This window comes from Myodes glareolus, chromosome 3 (genome assembly GCF_982192425.1).
Source record: "Myodes glareolus chromosome 3, mMyoGla1.1, whole genome shotgun sequence".
Taxonomy (NCBI): domain Eukaryota; kingdom Metazoa; phylum Chordata; class Mammalia; order Rodentia; family Cricetidae; genus Myodes; species Myodes glareolus.
Window position 1 is genome coordinate 50,498,682 of NC_142028.1, and position 16,933 is coordinate 50,515,614.

General features: G+C 42.4%; 1 protein-coding gene across 2 annotated transcripts in view; it reads left to right on the forward strand.

Annotated features, from left to right (window-relative positions):
- Positions 1 to 671: 671 nt before the first annotated feature.
- The window catches only part of Shq1 (SHQ1, H/ACA ribonucleoprotein assembly factor), a 109,761-nt gene continuing 93,499 nt past the window's right edge, over positions 672 to 16,933 (forward strand). The window contains exons 1-4 of one of the 2 annotated variants that reach the window (XM_048438471.3): positions 672 to 896; positions 2,111 to 2,175; positions 6,987 to 7,109; positions 7,824 to 7,984. In XM_048438471.3, the coding sequence (XP_048294428.3) occupies positions 754 to 896; positions 2,111 to 2,175; positions 6,987 to 7,109; positions 7,824 to 7,984 (492 nt within the window). In that variant the 5' untranslated portion in view covers positions 672 to 753. Of the gene's footprint in view, positions 897 to 2,110; positions 2,176 to 3,332; positions 3,493 to 6,986; positions 7,110 to 7,823; positions 7,985 to 16,933 lie in introns of those variants that run through there. The other variant, XM_048438472.3, reaches the window with a different exon arrangement.

Here is a 16,933-nt window from a genome sequence, read left to right on the forward strand (position 1 = left end):
CCTTGGAATTTGTAGTGTGGACTAGAGGATTGTTGCTCTGCTAACAAGAAAACTATTCAAAGAAGGGATCAAGAAGGGAAGCAGAAGGAGGGGACTAGCAGCCCGTTTTTGTCACTCAGGTGAAAACTGAAGGAAACCTCAGAGAGACAGACGACAGACGGTGTAAGTAGCTGTGGCTACTGCCGAACCTGCTCCTACTTGCTGAGTGCTGGCAACTTGATCTTGGATAACTTCATGATCTCGTAGCAGCATCTGAGGAGGCTGGACTAATATTATCCTCCTTTTATAGTAGAGGTTTCTGAAGTATATAGAAACTTTGTAGTTTTCCTAAGGTCGTGCAACTGGAAAATGCCTGCACAGGAATTCAAATACACTTTGTTGATTTGAATAACTGAGGTGATTAAAATAATTTCTAAGCCTCTCCATAGGCCCTTAGTGAGTCTACAGTAAATTCATGTTGAGGTTAGTCCGCAAATTTCTCGGTTAGATTTCCTGTTCTTCCAAAAATTCTGTCAGTCGAAGTCTAATAAGCCTGGCTCCAGGTCATCCTTCCTCTTTCTAGTCAATTTGAAAACTCCGCCTCACCAGAGAAAGCGTCCCGTCTCCAAGGAGACCGGCGCGGGACGGGACTTCCGGCCCCACGCGCACCCACTTCCGCCTCTGGCCGGAAGCGCTGAAGCAGACGGCGTGGGTCTGGCGCTGGGGAACCTGGCGCGTGCGTAGCTGGCCTGTTGTGGCTCCAGGCGCGCGGCGATGCTGACCCCCGCGTTCGAGCTGAGCCAGGACCGCGACTTCCTCACGGTCGCCATCCGCGTGCCACATGCGCGTGCCTCCGAGTTCGACGTGTACTTCGAGGGGGTGGACTTCAAGTTCTACGCCAAGCCCTACTTTCTGAGGCGAGTTCCCGCCGCCTGCACCCTGCGTTTACTCGGGAACCCGCGCTCGCGGACACACTCGCGGGGCTCTCGCCGCTGCCTCGGCGGCTTTTCCCTGGCGCGCGGTCTCCCGCGCAATCGCCTTCTTCCTCACCTGCCGATCTCGCCACCAGGCACGGGGCCACCCACCCAGTGTCTGTCCTGTCACCCTCGGTCCTTCTTGACTTGTGCTGTTCTTTCGCTGCACGCCCACGCCACTCACCTGCGCGGTGACTTCCCCGCAGTGTCGGTCTTTTGACACGCGCCGGCTGACTTTCCGTGTCCGCCTCCTGGCGAACCGCCCTCTGCTCCCTTTCCCTTCGCGTCAGTTCAGCCGATTTCTGCCTGGCTGCCACGAGAGGCGAGTAGTAGTTAGCACTTGCTTGTCTGGATTTTACTCCGTGTTGAACCAAAACAGCAGTGGCAGCAGACACTGGGGTGACCTTTGATGTAGTGGGTAGGCAGCGTCTTAAGTGCTCGCACGTGCGACACCTTTTTTTGATAGCTATACTTTGAGTTAGGCAGTACTGTGAGCCCCCTTGTGCGGTGGACTCTGTTAGTCTTCTTAAACTTGTTCATCCGTTGCCCTCCGCTTTTCAGCTGAGCGCTCCGCTAGTTTCTTCACTGCTCTTGACTCTTATCTAACCACTAAGATATTAATTAGCATGTCAACTTGAAAATCGAGTAGGTCACTCCCAACCTATGGAATTGTGGATAGTAATGAGCCATGTAGAAACTATTTTCCCTATACCTATAAATCTTGGATGTCGTTTTATTTATAAGTTAAGTTAAAATGAAGCAGAATAAACATAACTGCATTTAATAACTAAGGTTTATTATGAAGTCTCCCCCCCCAATTTGTTTGGTAACTAAAGTATTCAAATGGAAAGATGATTTTTACTTTCTTAGCTGAAGGAATCTAAGTTATTTAGCTTTTAAAATGTGAAAGATATCTGAAAAATTGCCATTCAAATGGTTGATAGATTTTGTTTGTTTGTTTTTGTTTTTCGAAACAGGATTTCTCTGTCCCTAGCTGTCCTGGAAATAGATCTGTAGACCAGGCTAGCCACAAACTCACAGAAATCCGCTTGCTGGGATTAAAGGCCCTCACCACCACCCCTGGTGGTGGTTGATAGATTTTGATGGTTAAATATATACTTTGATTGGTGATCACTTACCTTGTGTTGAATCTGCAGATTAACACTTCCTGGAAGGATTGTGGAAAATGGAAGTGAGCAGGGGTCCTATGATGTGGATAAAGGTATGGCCTTTGGGGTTTTGGATAGGTTTTTCTGTATTTTTTTTTTGTGTGTGAATGCTGGTGTTGCTAAAATTCCTTCCCCAAGAGACATGATCTACCTCTCCTAAGGTCTCACTGGTAAGCTAGGTGTGATTCCACCGAAGTTCCCTGGGGGAACCATTGAGTTTACTAGGTTTAAAGAGTAGTGGGTAAGGGGTTATAGGCAGGAACATAGATAGATGATCCTGAAGTAGCCACAGTAGAAGGTCTGCGTGGCTTCCCCAGGGCTGCATAGCTAATTCCCTCCCTTTATCCTATGCTCTAGCCCCTCCTCCAAGACCACATGTAGTTGGGACAGAATTGTTTCATACACTGGTTGTGGGGTGGTGGATGAATAATCAGGTGAGGGTCTCATAATCCCCCCCCCCCCCCGCTCCCTCCTCCTGTGAGACAAAATAAAATAGTCCACAGGCTCAGCTTTGATGATGGTTTGTGAGTCGGCCCTCCAGAACTGAAGGTGGTGGCAGTTTGACCCGGAGAATAGTGCTATACAACAGCTTAAGTAGGTGTAGGTGGGCATGTTGGGAGGAGCTTGTGGATGTGTGTGTGTGTGGGGGTGTCTGTGTGTGCGGATGTGCAAATGGAAGCCAAAGAACAACCTCTCATGTCATCTGGAGGAATGCTTTTTAGACAGGGTTTCTCTCTTGCTTGTTGCTTATCGAGTTAGACAGGCCCCCGCTATCTGGGTTCTGGGAACCAAACGCAGGTCCTCCTGCCAGTATGGCAAGTGCTTTACTTACTGAGCCATAGGCCCAGCCCAGCCAGGGTTTTGTGGATTCCTTCTGTTACATAGCCACACAGCAGTATCCTTAAAGATGCCACGGGGACTTTTGGATGTTGAGACATTGCCATATGCTACATATGCCTGTTATCTGGATTTGGGGGCAGTTAGCAGTTTTCTGTCTTTTAAAGTATTTTTCAAGAATCTTTAAATTTGAATCAAATGTTCTTGTTCCATTTTCAGGAATTGTTTCTACATTTGGGACGTGTAAAAGTAAACATCAACAGGAAATGATTGATTTTAAAATATGAAGGATTTATGAGCTTTTGGATGGAATTTTTCTTTTATAGTTTTCAAACTTGAATTTTAATTACAGGTAGTTGAGAAATTATCCATGGAAGAAATTTAAAGAGGAATTGAATTTTCTTTTTGTGGTTGATAAGTCTCCATTTTAGCTAGCCACAAAACCTGTTTATTTTACTCTTCTGCAAGCTGTTGTCTTCCTTTGTCACTGGATTTGGAGTCAGAGAAGCTTGTGGAGCCCGCAGAGTAGCTCGGTAGGTAAAGGTGCTTGTCTAGTAAACCTGGCAGCCTGAGTCTGGTTTCCAGAACCCATGAAAATGTAGAGGAGAAAACTGACTCCACAGAGCTCAGCTCCAAATGCCACACATAAATCATAGCCCAGATCCCCCCAACACACACACATGTGCATGTACAATAATAATTTTTTTTTTTAGTTCAAAAAGAGTAATTTATATACACTTGTATAATTTATTCAGTAACTATTGACCAGTGAAGTAGGGTAAAGGAGGGAAAATGAGACTGAGAAACTTAGGACCAAATTCCCACCCTTAATGCAGTGTAACTGTTGTGATATTGATGTATAAGGAAGCTGCCATCCTAGCTTGTGTATCTATCTTTAGTTGTCAATAAGTTGCATATAACAGTGAGATTTTTAAACTTTATTGCTGGAGACATAGCTCAGCTACTAAGTGCATACATATGCTGCTTTTGCAGAGGATCCAAGTTTCTGTTTGTGGTACACAGAGGCTTACAGTCACCTGTAACTCCAGCTCCAGGGAATCTGACACCCTCTTGTGGCTTTCATTGGCACTTGTACTCGCATGTATATATTAAAAAAATAAAACTATAAAGTTCTTAGAGCTGAGGAGTTGTATATGTGTGAGCCTTTGGGTTGAGTTGCATTTGGCTTATTGGATTGCTAAAAGAGGTAAAATATTTAAAACAGTAAACTGGAAATAGGGGCACACACTTGTAATCCTGGTGCCCAGGAGCCTAAGGTAGGAACATAATTTCATGTGAATTTGAGGCTAGCCAGGGCCACAGATCAAGGCTATCTCAAGGAAAAAAAAAACTCTTAAGTTAATAAATTATTAAGTTGCGATTACGTTAGTGTGGTTTGAAAGCCACTGCTGTTCTTTGGATTAGCTGTTCTCATTCCCTCCGAGTCCAGAAATGTACTTCATAAACAGCTGTTGGTTAGTGCTGCTGCCTCCTCAGGTCCCTGAATTTTAGAAACTCTTTGTTTTGATATTTTGACTAGGTTAAGATGGTGCGAGGTAACACCAACGCATTCTGTGGTTTGAACACATTGATTTCTGATCGCAGTGACAGCTTTGGAAAAGCCCTTCTTAAGACTTTTTTTAAATCTTGATTTATAGTCACTAAATCTATAATAAGGGCCAAATTTTGGAACCCCTTGAGGAATTATGTTTTTTAAATTTAAATTGTTAAATATTTTTAAAAAATATATGTTTATTGGTGTTACTGCAGAAGGTGTTAAGCTTTATGAAAACAATTTCTTTCAAGTGTATCACATATTTCAACCATGTTCATCACCCCCAATTTTTTCCTTTCTCCCTTCTCTCCCTTCTCTTCTGCTAGTGTCCTGCCCCTAGTTTTCCTCTGCTTTCATGTCTCCTACACAAGAACATAATCCATACTCAAACACACGTACACACATGTGCACACACCCACACCCTCAGAAATATGTGTGTATTATCATCTGTCTGTCTCTCTGTCCTATCTGTTTATGCATCTATAAAAAGACACTTCGGTCCACAAATGAGACAAAGCGTATTTGTCCTTCTGTGTCTGGCTTATGTCATTTAGTATGATCTTTGTTTTTTTGTAAGTGACATCATTTTTTTAAATGAATGAGTAAAAGTCCATTGTGTAGATACACATTTTCTTTGTTTATCTGTTGATGGACACCCAGACCGAGTCTGTCACTTGTTTGTGGTGAATGTGCTGCAGGAAATTTAGATGTGCAGGTGTCTCTGTGGTGTGATGACTTGGACTCCTTAGGGTATATACCTAGGAGTGGTAGCTGGGTAGTATGGTGATTCTAGTTTTAGTATTCTGGTGGGGGGCATCCTTATTCTGAGGTGCTAAGATTAGTTTATAGTCTCACCAGCAGTGCATAAGGGTTCACTGCTCTGCATCTTTGCCACCATTTGTTGTTGTGTTTTCTTTGTAAGAGCTATTTTGACTGAGCTGAGATGGAATCTCAGTGTACTTTTAATTTGCATTTCCTTCTTGGCTAAGGATGCTGAGCATTTTTTTTTCATGTGTTTATTTGCCATTTGGTTAGGTTGCTTGGTTTTTTCTTTGTGTATTTATGTCTATAAGTGTGGTTTGTGTTGTAGAATATTATAACTAAAATATAAATGTGTTACATTTGTTACAGTATGTTGTGGAGTACTACTTAACTATGTAAAGATGTGTTATGTTTGTTTATGCTGCGTTTGTTTAATTATGTAAAGATGTGTTGCTGTTTTACCTTGCCTGCCTAAGGCACCTGATTGGTCTAATAAAAAGCTGAATGGCTTGTAGCTAGGCAGTAGAGGGATAGTAGGGCTGGTGAGCAGAGAGAATAACTAGGAGGAGGAATCTAGGCTGGAGAGAAGAGAGAACAAGGGAGAACAAAGGGAGGTGCCTAAGACTTGCGGGCCAGGTATCCCCTAGCCAGGGAGCCACACAAGAAGCAGAAACAGTAGGGCAAATAGAATGAAAGAAAGGTAAAAAGCTAGGGCAAAATATAGATGAAGAGAAACAGGTTAGTTTAAGTTATAAGAGCTAGTGGAATAAGCATAAGATAAGGCCAAACATTCATCACTATTAAGTCTCCATGTTTTGATTTGGGAACTGGTTGGTGGCCCAAAAGGAAGTCTGCTACAGGTTTGTACCTGTGTATGTGTTCATGTGTGTTGGAGGAGGCGCTTGTTCGTTCCCAGCTGCTCAGACACAAAATAACCACACAGAAACTATATTAATTAAATCACTGCTTGGCCCATTAGCTCTAGCTTCTTATTGGCTAACTCTTACATCTTAATTTAACCAATTTCTATTATTTTATATTTTACCATGAGGCTCCTGTCCTACAGGCAGAGTTTCAACTGGCAGCTCGCGACTTTCCCCTCTGGTGGCTACATGGTGTCTCCTGACTCTGCCTTCTTTCTCCCAGCATTTAGTTTAGTTTTCCCGCCTAGCTCTGTTCTGCCATGCTATAGGCCCAAAGCAGTTTCTTTATTAATCAGTGGTAATCACAGCATACAGAGGGGAGTCCACATCACATGTGTGTATGTGCATGTTTGTATAGATCAGAGGCTGACTTACGGTGTCTTTACAGTCCACCTCATTTTTGAGACAAGGTCTTTCCCTGCATCTGGAACTTGCTGCTTCAGCTTGGCCAGCAGCCCAGGGTCTTTCTTGTCTCCACTTCTCTAGCACCAGGATTATAACTATTTGCTGCTGTACTCAGTTTATTGTATATGTGCTAGAGATTCAAACTTAGATCCTTATGGTTGTGTGAGAAACAATACCCAAACTGGGTCATTTTTCCAGCCTGAGTATTTTGTGTTTGAGTTCTTTATATGTTCTGGATATATATACATTCTCTTCAGATGTATAGTTAAAATTTTTTCCTCATATAATTATATATTATTCCTACTTGCATTTCTCTTATATATGCTTACAGAAGTCTTTGAGTATTTTAATCTGTCTAACTATAAAACAATTTCTCTTAAAGGAATTTTTACCATTCGATTGCCCAAGGAAACTCCTGGCCAGCATTTTGAGGGGCTGAACATGTTAACTGCTCTTCTGGCGCCAAGAAAATCCAGGTCTGCCAAACCACTTGTGGAAGAAATAGGTATGTTTACTGTAGTTGGGAGGAGATGAAGATAAGTAGGAATATTTGTAATATTTTGTTTTTCTAGGAGAAGAGACTTGGGGCCAGAAAATTAGAGGAAAAAAGTTCAAGAGAAGAAAAGAAAAAGAAAAGGTTAAAGTTACTGTGAAAATAGCTTATCTGATATCACAATTAGAAGTCATAACCAGGAGTGGACCAGTAGACCAGTCACATTTTTTCTTTACCAGTTAAAACATCTTGCTAGAAGTAGATAGTTGAAAACATTTTATAATATGAGCACCTACTAGGTCACAAACTATAGTGTTTATTTCCAGTGTCCTGGACTCCCACCCATGCTCTTCCCAGGCTCTGTCCCCTCTTCTTTCTTAGACCACCAGTGCCTTCCCCTTGGCCTGATTGTGAGTTGCATGCACAATTATTCTTAGGGTGTGTTCCTTTTTGTCTGGCTTCTTGCTCTACATTCTTATGTGGCATGTTACAGCAGAGGCATATATATTTTCATCATGATTTTGTGAGTTTCTCTATATCTCCTCCTGTTGGTGCACATTTACGGTGGCTCTGCTTTTTGGCCATCATGAGCAGTGGGGCTGTGGATATTCTTGTCTGTGCCTTTGGTGCACAATGGGAGGCCTTTTTCCCGTGGCGACTTCCTTCTCTCATTGTACCTAGACACCTCAGTACTTTAAGGAAAAAATTAATGTCGAACACATTTAGGTTCTTCTGGAGTTTCTGAGGAAGGAGCTGACGATGAGGATGCAGACTTTGACTGGGAAATTGAGCAGACTCCCTATGAAGAGGTCTCAGAAAGCGCTCTGCAATCACAGTGTCACTACGGATTTGGAAACCTGCGAGCAGGTGTGGTTCAGCGGTTACAGGTATGCTGTCCTCTGGAAGACAATGACACACAGGGTGTTTCAACTTCATTTCTGCTCACCCAGGACATTTTTAAGGTGATATAGTTAGTACCTGTAGCAAGCAGGGTCACACAACTGTCCATCCTTCCTTGTCCAGCCTGCTGCTATCCTTATGGTTCTGGACAGGAACAATCTAGAACAAATACAAACAACCGCTCTCTCCTGGTGCTTCTGTACAGCCTTGGGAAGCATGATCCACCTAAGGATGGAGAGCAAGTACTAGGGTGTGATACAGCTTCTGTTTCACATGTGCGGGAGACAGAATTTCCTGATGAGGACTAGCCTGGGAGCTTTTTGTTTAGTTTTTTTGTGTTCTTATTTTAAATTTGGGGGCTGAATGTGTGTGTGTGTGTGTATATACATGTATGTATATATGTACATTTGTGTCTATGTATGTATGTTTGTGTACCACAAATTCACCTGGTATCCTCAGAGGATATATGTACACACACACACACATGCACACACACAAATGGATGTAGATAATAGATAGAGATATTGATGTAGATATAGTTCGGGTTCTCTTTAAGTTTGTAATCCCTCTACCTCAGTCCTTCGTGGGATTACAGGCATGCTCCTCCTCTAGATTGTGTTTTGATAAGATTTTTAAGTTCTTAGTACACAGTAGATATCGTATTCTGCTTATTCTTGGTGGAGATCAAATATAAACTCTCATTTGAGTGCTGCTTATGAAGTTTCAGTTTTTGCAATGTTTTGAGTCTTAGGTTTTCCCATGAGTGATGCTCAGGAAATAAGGTGTATCTGAGTCTGTCAAGAAAAACCCGGGAGTCTACATTCTGGTTGTACCTGTGCCTCCGTTTAGATTTGGGATACTGTGATGATCACTGGCCACAAGTAACTTGTTCTATCTTGGTAAAATGGGAATGATTTTAAAATATCATGAAATACTGCAAACTTAAGAGAAAATTCTGGAAAGTGTTGGGCATTATAAAGACTCCTGCCCTTGAAACATTGAAGTTACTCTCAAGATTCCTGCAAAAGAATAAAATTGGCATTTACCCTGTAGCAAATAACCCAGAAAAACGTGTGTGTAAAAGCTTAGGCACTTTTCTGCCATACATGGCGTGCCCTCTGCTGCTCTGGTCCCCTGTTTTCATGGTGATCTCTGAGGTACTTAGAATAGAGTAGGCTTCATGCAGCTCTGGCAGAAACCAAAGTGCATGGGCTTCAGTTGTTTGGCCAACAGCTAATTTGTGATCATTTTATTTGGGGCTGGCCTGTCCAGAGCTACAAATGAAGGCTAGTACGTGCCATACAGGCAAAGTCCAGAATCTTCATTCAGGTTAAAAGTGTCCCTGTTCAGATTGTTGGTAGGGAAGATTCCTTTGAGGTCGTTGCTTACTTGCTTTGATGTTTAGAGACAATCTCACTATGTAGCTGGCCTTGAACCTAGACTCTTCTTGCCTCAGCTTTCCAAATGTACAAAGTGTGACCACTTTGAAGGGATTCTTCTTGCTTAGGGGATACAACAGGACCATAGTTTAGATGAAGCCAAGTCCCTTTTAGGTTAAAAGTTTTTATATTTATTGAAAAACTTTTTAAAGTTATTTAGGTTGCTTTTAAGCAAACATTGTCATGAAATACTCTTTGTTTTTTAATATGGGATCTTAGGTATCCTAAGCTGTCCTGGAACTCACTAAGTTGCTGAGCTTGGCCTTAAATTTCTGATTTTCCTGCCTCCCCTACTCAAGCCTTGGGAGCACAGATATATAACACGGCACCTAGATTTTATTGTAAAAGGTAGTACTTTTAAACATAAAAGTTATATTCTTGGGAATAACATGTTATTTGAGGGCATGTGTGTAGGTAGTACTCTGTGAAACTAAAGCATCAGACGCTCGTATACCTGCCACTCAGGCTAGAAAAGGAAGTGTTGGTGTAGTTAGGATCCCTGTCCATCCCTTTATGATTACATCTTTTCTTTCTCAATCAGAAATACTGTTTTCTTAATTTAGATTAACTATCTAAAATTGCTAAACTCCTTTCAAACATTAATAGCATGAACATTGTTTTCCTAAAAAAAAAAAAAATTGAGCTCCTGTTCCCTCACTTTAGAAAGAGAAGGGTGCTCGAGTGAGTGGACTGGAGGGTTTTATAATGTGCGCAGTGCCCTGCTAGCAGCAGTGGCTTGCCACCCAGTGTACAGAGCACTGAAATTCCAGGTGCTCTCAGAACCTCCAGTTTCCACATATGTTTAATTTGGCACCAAAACCTTATCTGAAACAACATAGTTTTGTTCTAGTTTCTCTCTCTCTCTCTCTCTTTTCTTTTTTCTTTTTCTTTTTCTTTTTCTTTTTTTTTTTTTTGAGACAAGTTTACTCACTTTGTAAGTCAGGCTGACCTTCAACTTTTGGTAATCTTCCTGTCTCAGTGTTACCACACCCAGCTGGTTCTCCCAATATGTTTTATTTAATTTTAAAATTTATCATTATTGTGTTTGTGTATATATGTGTATGACTCATGCATGTTGAGTGCAGATACGTTTGTGTTGTAGCATGCATGTGGAGATCAGAGGATCGTTTTCAGAATTCATTTTTTTTTCTCTATACTGTGGGTTGTAGGGAACAAACTCAGGTTATCAAGCCAGCACAGTTTCTGTTGCTGTGGGAAAATATCTTGACCAAAGGCAACTTAGGAAAGAAAAAGTTTATTTGAACTTGTGGTTCTAGAAGGAGGGTCTCTGATGGTAGGCAGGGCATGGCATGGTGGCAGGAACAGGAGGCAGGCTATTCACAGTTTCTTCTACACACAGGAAGCAGAGAGAGGGAACTAGAAGTGGGAAGAGGCTATACACTCTCTCGAAGTTTCCTCTTACAAGGTTCCACATCTTTAAAGACCCGTAACCTGTCCACACAGAGTTCTAGTTGTTGACCAAGTGTTGATATGTCTGAGCCTGTGGGGGACTTTTGCCATTCAAACCACCACACACGGCAAGTGATTTTACCAACTGAGCCATCTCTCCAGCCCCTAGTACGTTTTTAAAGCTATTTTAAGCTACATAGTTAGTGTGTGGGTCTGAATTATTACTGTGAAGTAGTAATGTGCTTGGATAGTGCATGCTACCACAGCCTTCTAACACACTGTTCTCGAACACCTTTGCCATCCAGAGTTCCAAACCTGAAGCCACCAAGTTGGGATTTATGTGGATCTGGCTGCGCCAGCTAAACAATACTGGCTTCTCAGGGCATCTTTACTATTGTGTCTGCACTTTTTACCAGGAGACAGATCCAGTGAAAAGCTTTAAAGAAAATGGGATTTTCTGCACGAATTAAATTTGAGGGATATGGTATTCTTCATAACATTAAGAATTAATCAGACTTTCAAAAATAGTAAGGTTTATATGTTTTATCGGATGAGTTTACAGCTGCTGTTTGTGATGATCACATCAAGTGGCCAAAATGTGACCATGTAACATAGACAGTGCTGTCCTTTTTCTTTTAGTTAAGAAGCTATAGTGCACCTGGAAAAGGTTACCACACAAATTCAGAACATTTGTCTCATAATATAATTTTAAAAATGACTCTAATACTGTGTTTTCTTACAATTTTAGTTTCTATAATTTCTGCATTTGGATCAAGACCCACACAAAACATTTGTTCACTACTTGTATTTTGCCAGTATTTCCTCATTTTTTTAAATGAAAATAGTTTTGTTCTCTCTGATGATGCAAGCAGTGTTATCGTTAAAAAATGTAACACAAAGAAAAAAATGTCTTAACTCTTTACAGGAAGAATAATCCTGTCTCCTTTTAAACAGGTTTGCAAACTTGTCTGTTTTATCTGATAATGAAAATATTATTGCTGAAGGAAATTCTCTCACCACCCTCCGCACCCCTGCTTCCCATGTACATACACACACCCGATTTCTTGCCTTTTTTGAAATCTCTGCCAGCCACCAGGGCGCCTTTGGAAAACTGCCCTGGCTGCTCAGAGTCAGGGCTGCACAACAAGCGGTTGGCGCTGGTGGCTGCCAGAAGCCGCAGTCCCGGAGTCTCTGGGCGCCATCCCAGTCAGCCGTCCCCTGAGACGGCCTTAGTTACAGGGTGCCAGGCCTTCTGCCCTTGCTTTCCTTTGACTGCTTCAGGGACCTGAGGCCTTTGTCTCCAGGAGACACACTGGCCAGATGCATACACAGCTCATTTTCTTTCCAGATTTGGTCCTGTTTGATCTGTGATTTAGGTGTACGCAAGCCCTGCTTAAATCCTCCATGACCTTTTCATGGCAGCGTTCATCTTCAGATCACTCGGGACTAGTGACCACAGCAATTCTAAAAGAAAGAAAAAGGAATTCTTTCTGCTGAAGTTCATTCTCTTTTCTTCCTTTCCTTGAGTTGATTGATGCCTCAGACTTTTCTTTTGTAGTGCTAAGGATTGAATCTAGGACTACATGCATGCTAAGCAAGTGCTCTACCTCCAAGCCACACCTCCAGCCATGCCTTACTTTAGATTCCAGTCTAACTTTGTGCCCATGTACATACACACACCCGATTTCTTGCCTTTTTTGAAATCTCTGCCAGCCACCAGGGTTTCTTACTAGGGTCCAGTTTGAGCAAGGCCATGGTATGTATGTGCATTGAACAGTACAGGTGGGGGTTGGCCCAGCTGGGAATAGTCACATGGTCACATGATGTGATCTATCTGCTGCATTGCTGTGGTGGCCTTGAGTCAGTAGACTAGCAGGGAGCAGAGCTGGGGCTGGAAAGAGTTCCTTTTTTTTCCTCAGTTCATTCCATGAAGTTGGGGACTTTATATGTGTACTCATTACTGGGTCTCTATTCCAGCAACCAGATCAGTCCACAGCCTCTGCACTATGCACTCAGTAGTGATTTCTTTCTGACTGTCAAACACACTGTTCTAGTTAGGGTTACGATTGCTGTAATGAAACACCATCACCAAAAGCAAGTTGGGGAGAAAAAGGTGTATTTGCCTTACACTTCCACTGAAGGAAACCGAGACAGAAACTCAAATAGGGTAGGAACCTGGAGGCAGGAACTGATGCAGAGGCCGTGGAGGAGTGCTGCTTACTGGTTTGCTCCTCGTGGCTTCTAAACCTGCTTATAGAACCCAGGATCACCAGCCCAGAGATGGCACCACCCATAAGAGCTGGGCCTTCCCGTATCAGCGACTAAGAAAATGTCCTACCGGCTTTTCTACAGCCTGATCTTCTGGAGACATTTTCTCAACTGAGACTCCCATTTCTCTGATAATTATAGTTTATGATAGCTGGGCAGTGGTGGTGCATGCCTTTAATCTTGGCAGAGGCAGGCAGATCTCTGAGTTCAAGACCAGCCTGGTCTACAGAGTGAGTTCCAGGATAGACAAGGCTGCACAGAAAGACCTTGTCTTGAAATATCAAAACCCAAAACTGTAGTTTGTGTTAAGCTAACATAAATTAGCCACTACACACTGAGTGTGCAGTGAAAAAGAAGGTAGACTAGACTCCTCCCCATGAAACATTCTATGGAGAAGATGGACAGTCATCATGTAGACAGTAAATAGGTTAATGGCAATAGTAGCAGGTGGAAGAAAATGGTGGTATATGAGCCTGGGGACTGTTTTGATGAGGATGCTCAGAGGAGGCCCCTTGGAGGATGGGATGTGCATGGAGTTATGACACAGAGGGTCAGAGTGGAGACAGATGTATATGTCCGTAAATGAAAAGAAATCTGTGTGTGGCTCTAGTGAACTTGTGCCAGAGGGAAAGCCTGGCATTGGTTTGAAAGGCAATCTGGGCTTGTGATGTAGAGCTAGGAATCTGGGTTCTGAGAGTCCATTTACCATCTGAAACACAGAGTGTTCTGTCGGTCCTCACAGATTATAGCCCACTCATGACCTTAAGTCTGTCCAGGTGCAATAATTAGTTGTTCTGCCCTCTCCCCTTCCCACATACTCACTTTGATTACTGCTAACGAGTACGGAAACTGAAGGGGAAGGAGGATTTGTGTTCTCAGTAGAAGCCAGTGAGTAACAGGGAACAGCCATGGAATAGAGACAGAGAGAACAGGGAATCTGACATTAGTGAGTGTATTTAGGCCTGTATTATATTGTTTAATATTAATAGTAGCATGTGGCTCCATTCCCTTCGTCAGGACGAGCAAAACGATGTCATGTGATTACTTGTGAAGGTTTTACATTCCATGGCAGAAGAACTTGGCAGCTGTGATTAAAGATGCTATCAACATGGATTTTGTATGTGGGCCCCTCTAATCAGAGGGAGGAGATGAGGCCGTGTGATGAGCTGAGGGAAGGATGATGCCATGCTGTGGATTTGCAGACCACGAGAAGGAAATGGCCCCCATAGTGGTATTCAACCAAGACAGGCCCTGTGGATTCATTGTACTGCTTCCCTCCCGAGGTCTTTGTCCATATGTACCCTAGCCTCCAAGGAGGGAAGAAGAGCCGATGCTGTGCTGCTGGGGAGAAAGTGTTCTGGTCGATTCAGCTGTAGAGACTGCAAGTTTTTCTCATGGAAACTTCGCTGCGTGCTTGTTGAGGTCTTTGCATCATAACTGTTCTGTTTCAATTTATTATGAATTGCATAAACTTGAGGGCTGCCCTGAGACTCTTAACTACTGTTTATAATAGGATTTCTTTAGGAAAATGCATTCCAAGTCTGCAAGAAGTAAACTGCAAAGGAACTTTGGAATGTAAATTTTATGTTTGTGAACAGCTATTAGTCTGGTTGTTGCCTCACGTGTTTGTATTTGAAAGTATTAAGATATTCTCGTTGATCCAGTAGCTTCCAAAAAGGTCACTGGATCCCTTCGTTAATATTTGAATGTACTTCAGTTAGGAGCTACATGCTTTGTGGTAAGAAAGAAAGAGTTTATTTTAGTTTCAGACATATAAGTATTTATTTATTTGGTGTGAGTATGTGTGCCTGTACTTGTGTTCAGGAGGTGTAACATGAGGGCCTGCTTGTGGGGGTTTCTGTCCTGCCCAGCTGGCAAATTCCAAAGAAAATCACACAAAGGTCTCCAGAAGTTACAAACTGATTGGCCCATTAGCTCAGGCTTCATATTAGCTCTTATATTAATCCATTATTCTTATCTATGTTAGCCACATGGCTCAGTACCCTTTTCAGTGGGACAGGTCACATCCTGCTTCTTAGGTGGTTAAGACAGGACTGGGGTAAGAGCTTCCTTCTTCCCAGAATACTCCTGTTCTCATTGCCCCACCTTTACTTCCTGTCTGGTTGTCTCACCTATACTTCCTGCCTGACTATTGGCCAATCAGCGTTTATTTAAAACATAATTGACAGAATGCAGAATTGTTCTCCCGCACCAAGGAAGTCAGAGGACAGACAGCTTTTGGGTCAGTTCTCTCCTTCCACCATGAGGGTCCTGGGGATTGAACTCAGTCAGATTACCCACTGAGCTATTTCTCTGGCTCCAGAACTCTTTTTTGTTGTTGGTTTGTAAATTATGGTTTTGTAGGGAGACTGGGTCCTGATGACCCCCCATAGTTTTGCATTCTGACCATCAACTTTAAAGTGTGCTCATATCACTGTTTCGTTCTTTTTTTTTTTTTTAAATGACATAAAAAGTGAAGGGACTTGCTCAGTATCCTCGGACTACTGACTTGAAAGGCTTTTGTCTCTGTTTTCTTTTTGTGTATGTGATTCCCTTTCTACTTACAAGTTCGGAACAGTTCACGCGCACAGCTCCAGGTTACCGCCGGTTGTGTTCCGCTTATATCCTGTATGTTCCCTCCAGTCCTGTGCGTACCTGGAGCTGATAGATGTGCGAGTAGACACAGAAGAAAGCTACAATTTGGAGAGTATTTTGGATTGTATGAGCTTTCTTCACTTTACAATTCCTGCATGTGTGTGTTCTGTAGAATTCTGCTTGGGACACATGCTGCATGTTCACATATGCACATCTCAGCTTAGGATTTTAAACTTTCAAGTGGAAAGTCAAAGACACAAGAATTACTCATAAAAATCCTTAATTTTTTTTCTTTTTTTAATTTGTGCCTGTGGGAATGGAGGTCAGAGGCCAGCTTCCTGGAGTTGATCTTCTTCATCTATTGCTATGTGGTTTCCAAGAATTGAACTCAGGTGGTCAGGTCTGCATGGCAAGCATGTTTACAAAGTAGACAGTACAGGATTTCTTTCTTTGAGCTAGACAGTGGGAAGAAAGCCAAGTCTCTCTGTAGATGTTGGATACTCACACCCTCCTGTCTTCAGAAATTTTCAGATCTCTGGGGCTAAAAAGGGAAATGAATGAAAAATTAAATGTTCTTACATGTTTGTAAGAGTGTATTTAATTCTGCTTCTTGGTTTAATTTTTTTTCTTTTTCTTTTCTTTTTTTTTTTTTTTTCTGGGACAGGGTTTCTCTGTAGCTTTAGAGCCTGTCCTGGAACTAGCTCTTGTAGACCAGGCTGGCCTCAAACTCACAGAGATCTGCCTGCCTCTGCCTCCCAAGTGCTGGAATAAAGGTGTGCACCACCACCATCCGGCTTTGGTTTAAAATTTTCAACTAGCTAAGTATGTGTGTATATGCTTGTGTGTGTGCACACACACATGCACCTGCTACAGCATGGTGGAAGTTGTATGCCACAGGATGTCTGTAGAGTCAAGATGACAACTTCTTGGAGTTTTCTCCGCTTCTACTTTATAGGTTCTAGGGATCAGGTGGTCAGACTTGGTGGCAAGCGGCATGATCCTTTGTGTTAAATGTTAATAAAATACCGCTATAAATAGATTCAAACATTTATGGCTTTTTATTTGTTTGATTTTGCTTTTTGTATCTTGCAACAAGATCTCATTGTGTAGCTCTGGCTGGCTTGAGACTTGCTGTGTAGAATAGAATGGCCTTGAACTCAGAGAGATCTGCCCAACTCTGCCTTCTAAGTGCTGGGAGCAAAGGCATGCTCTACACCTGTTTGT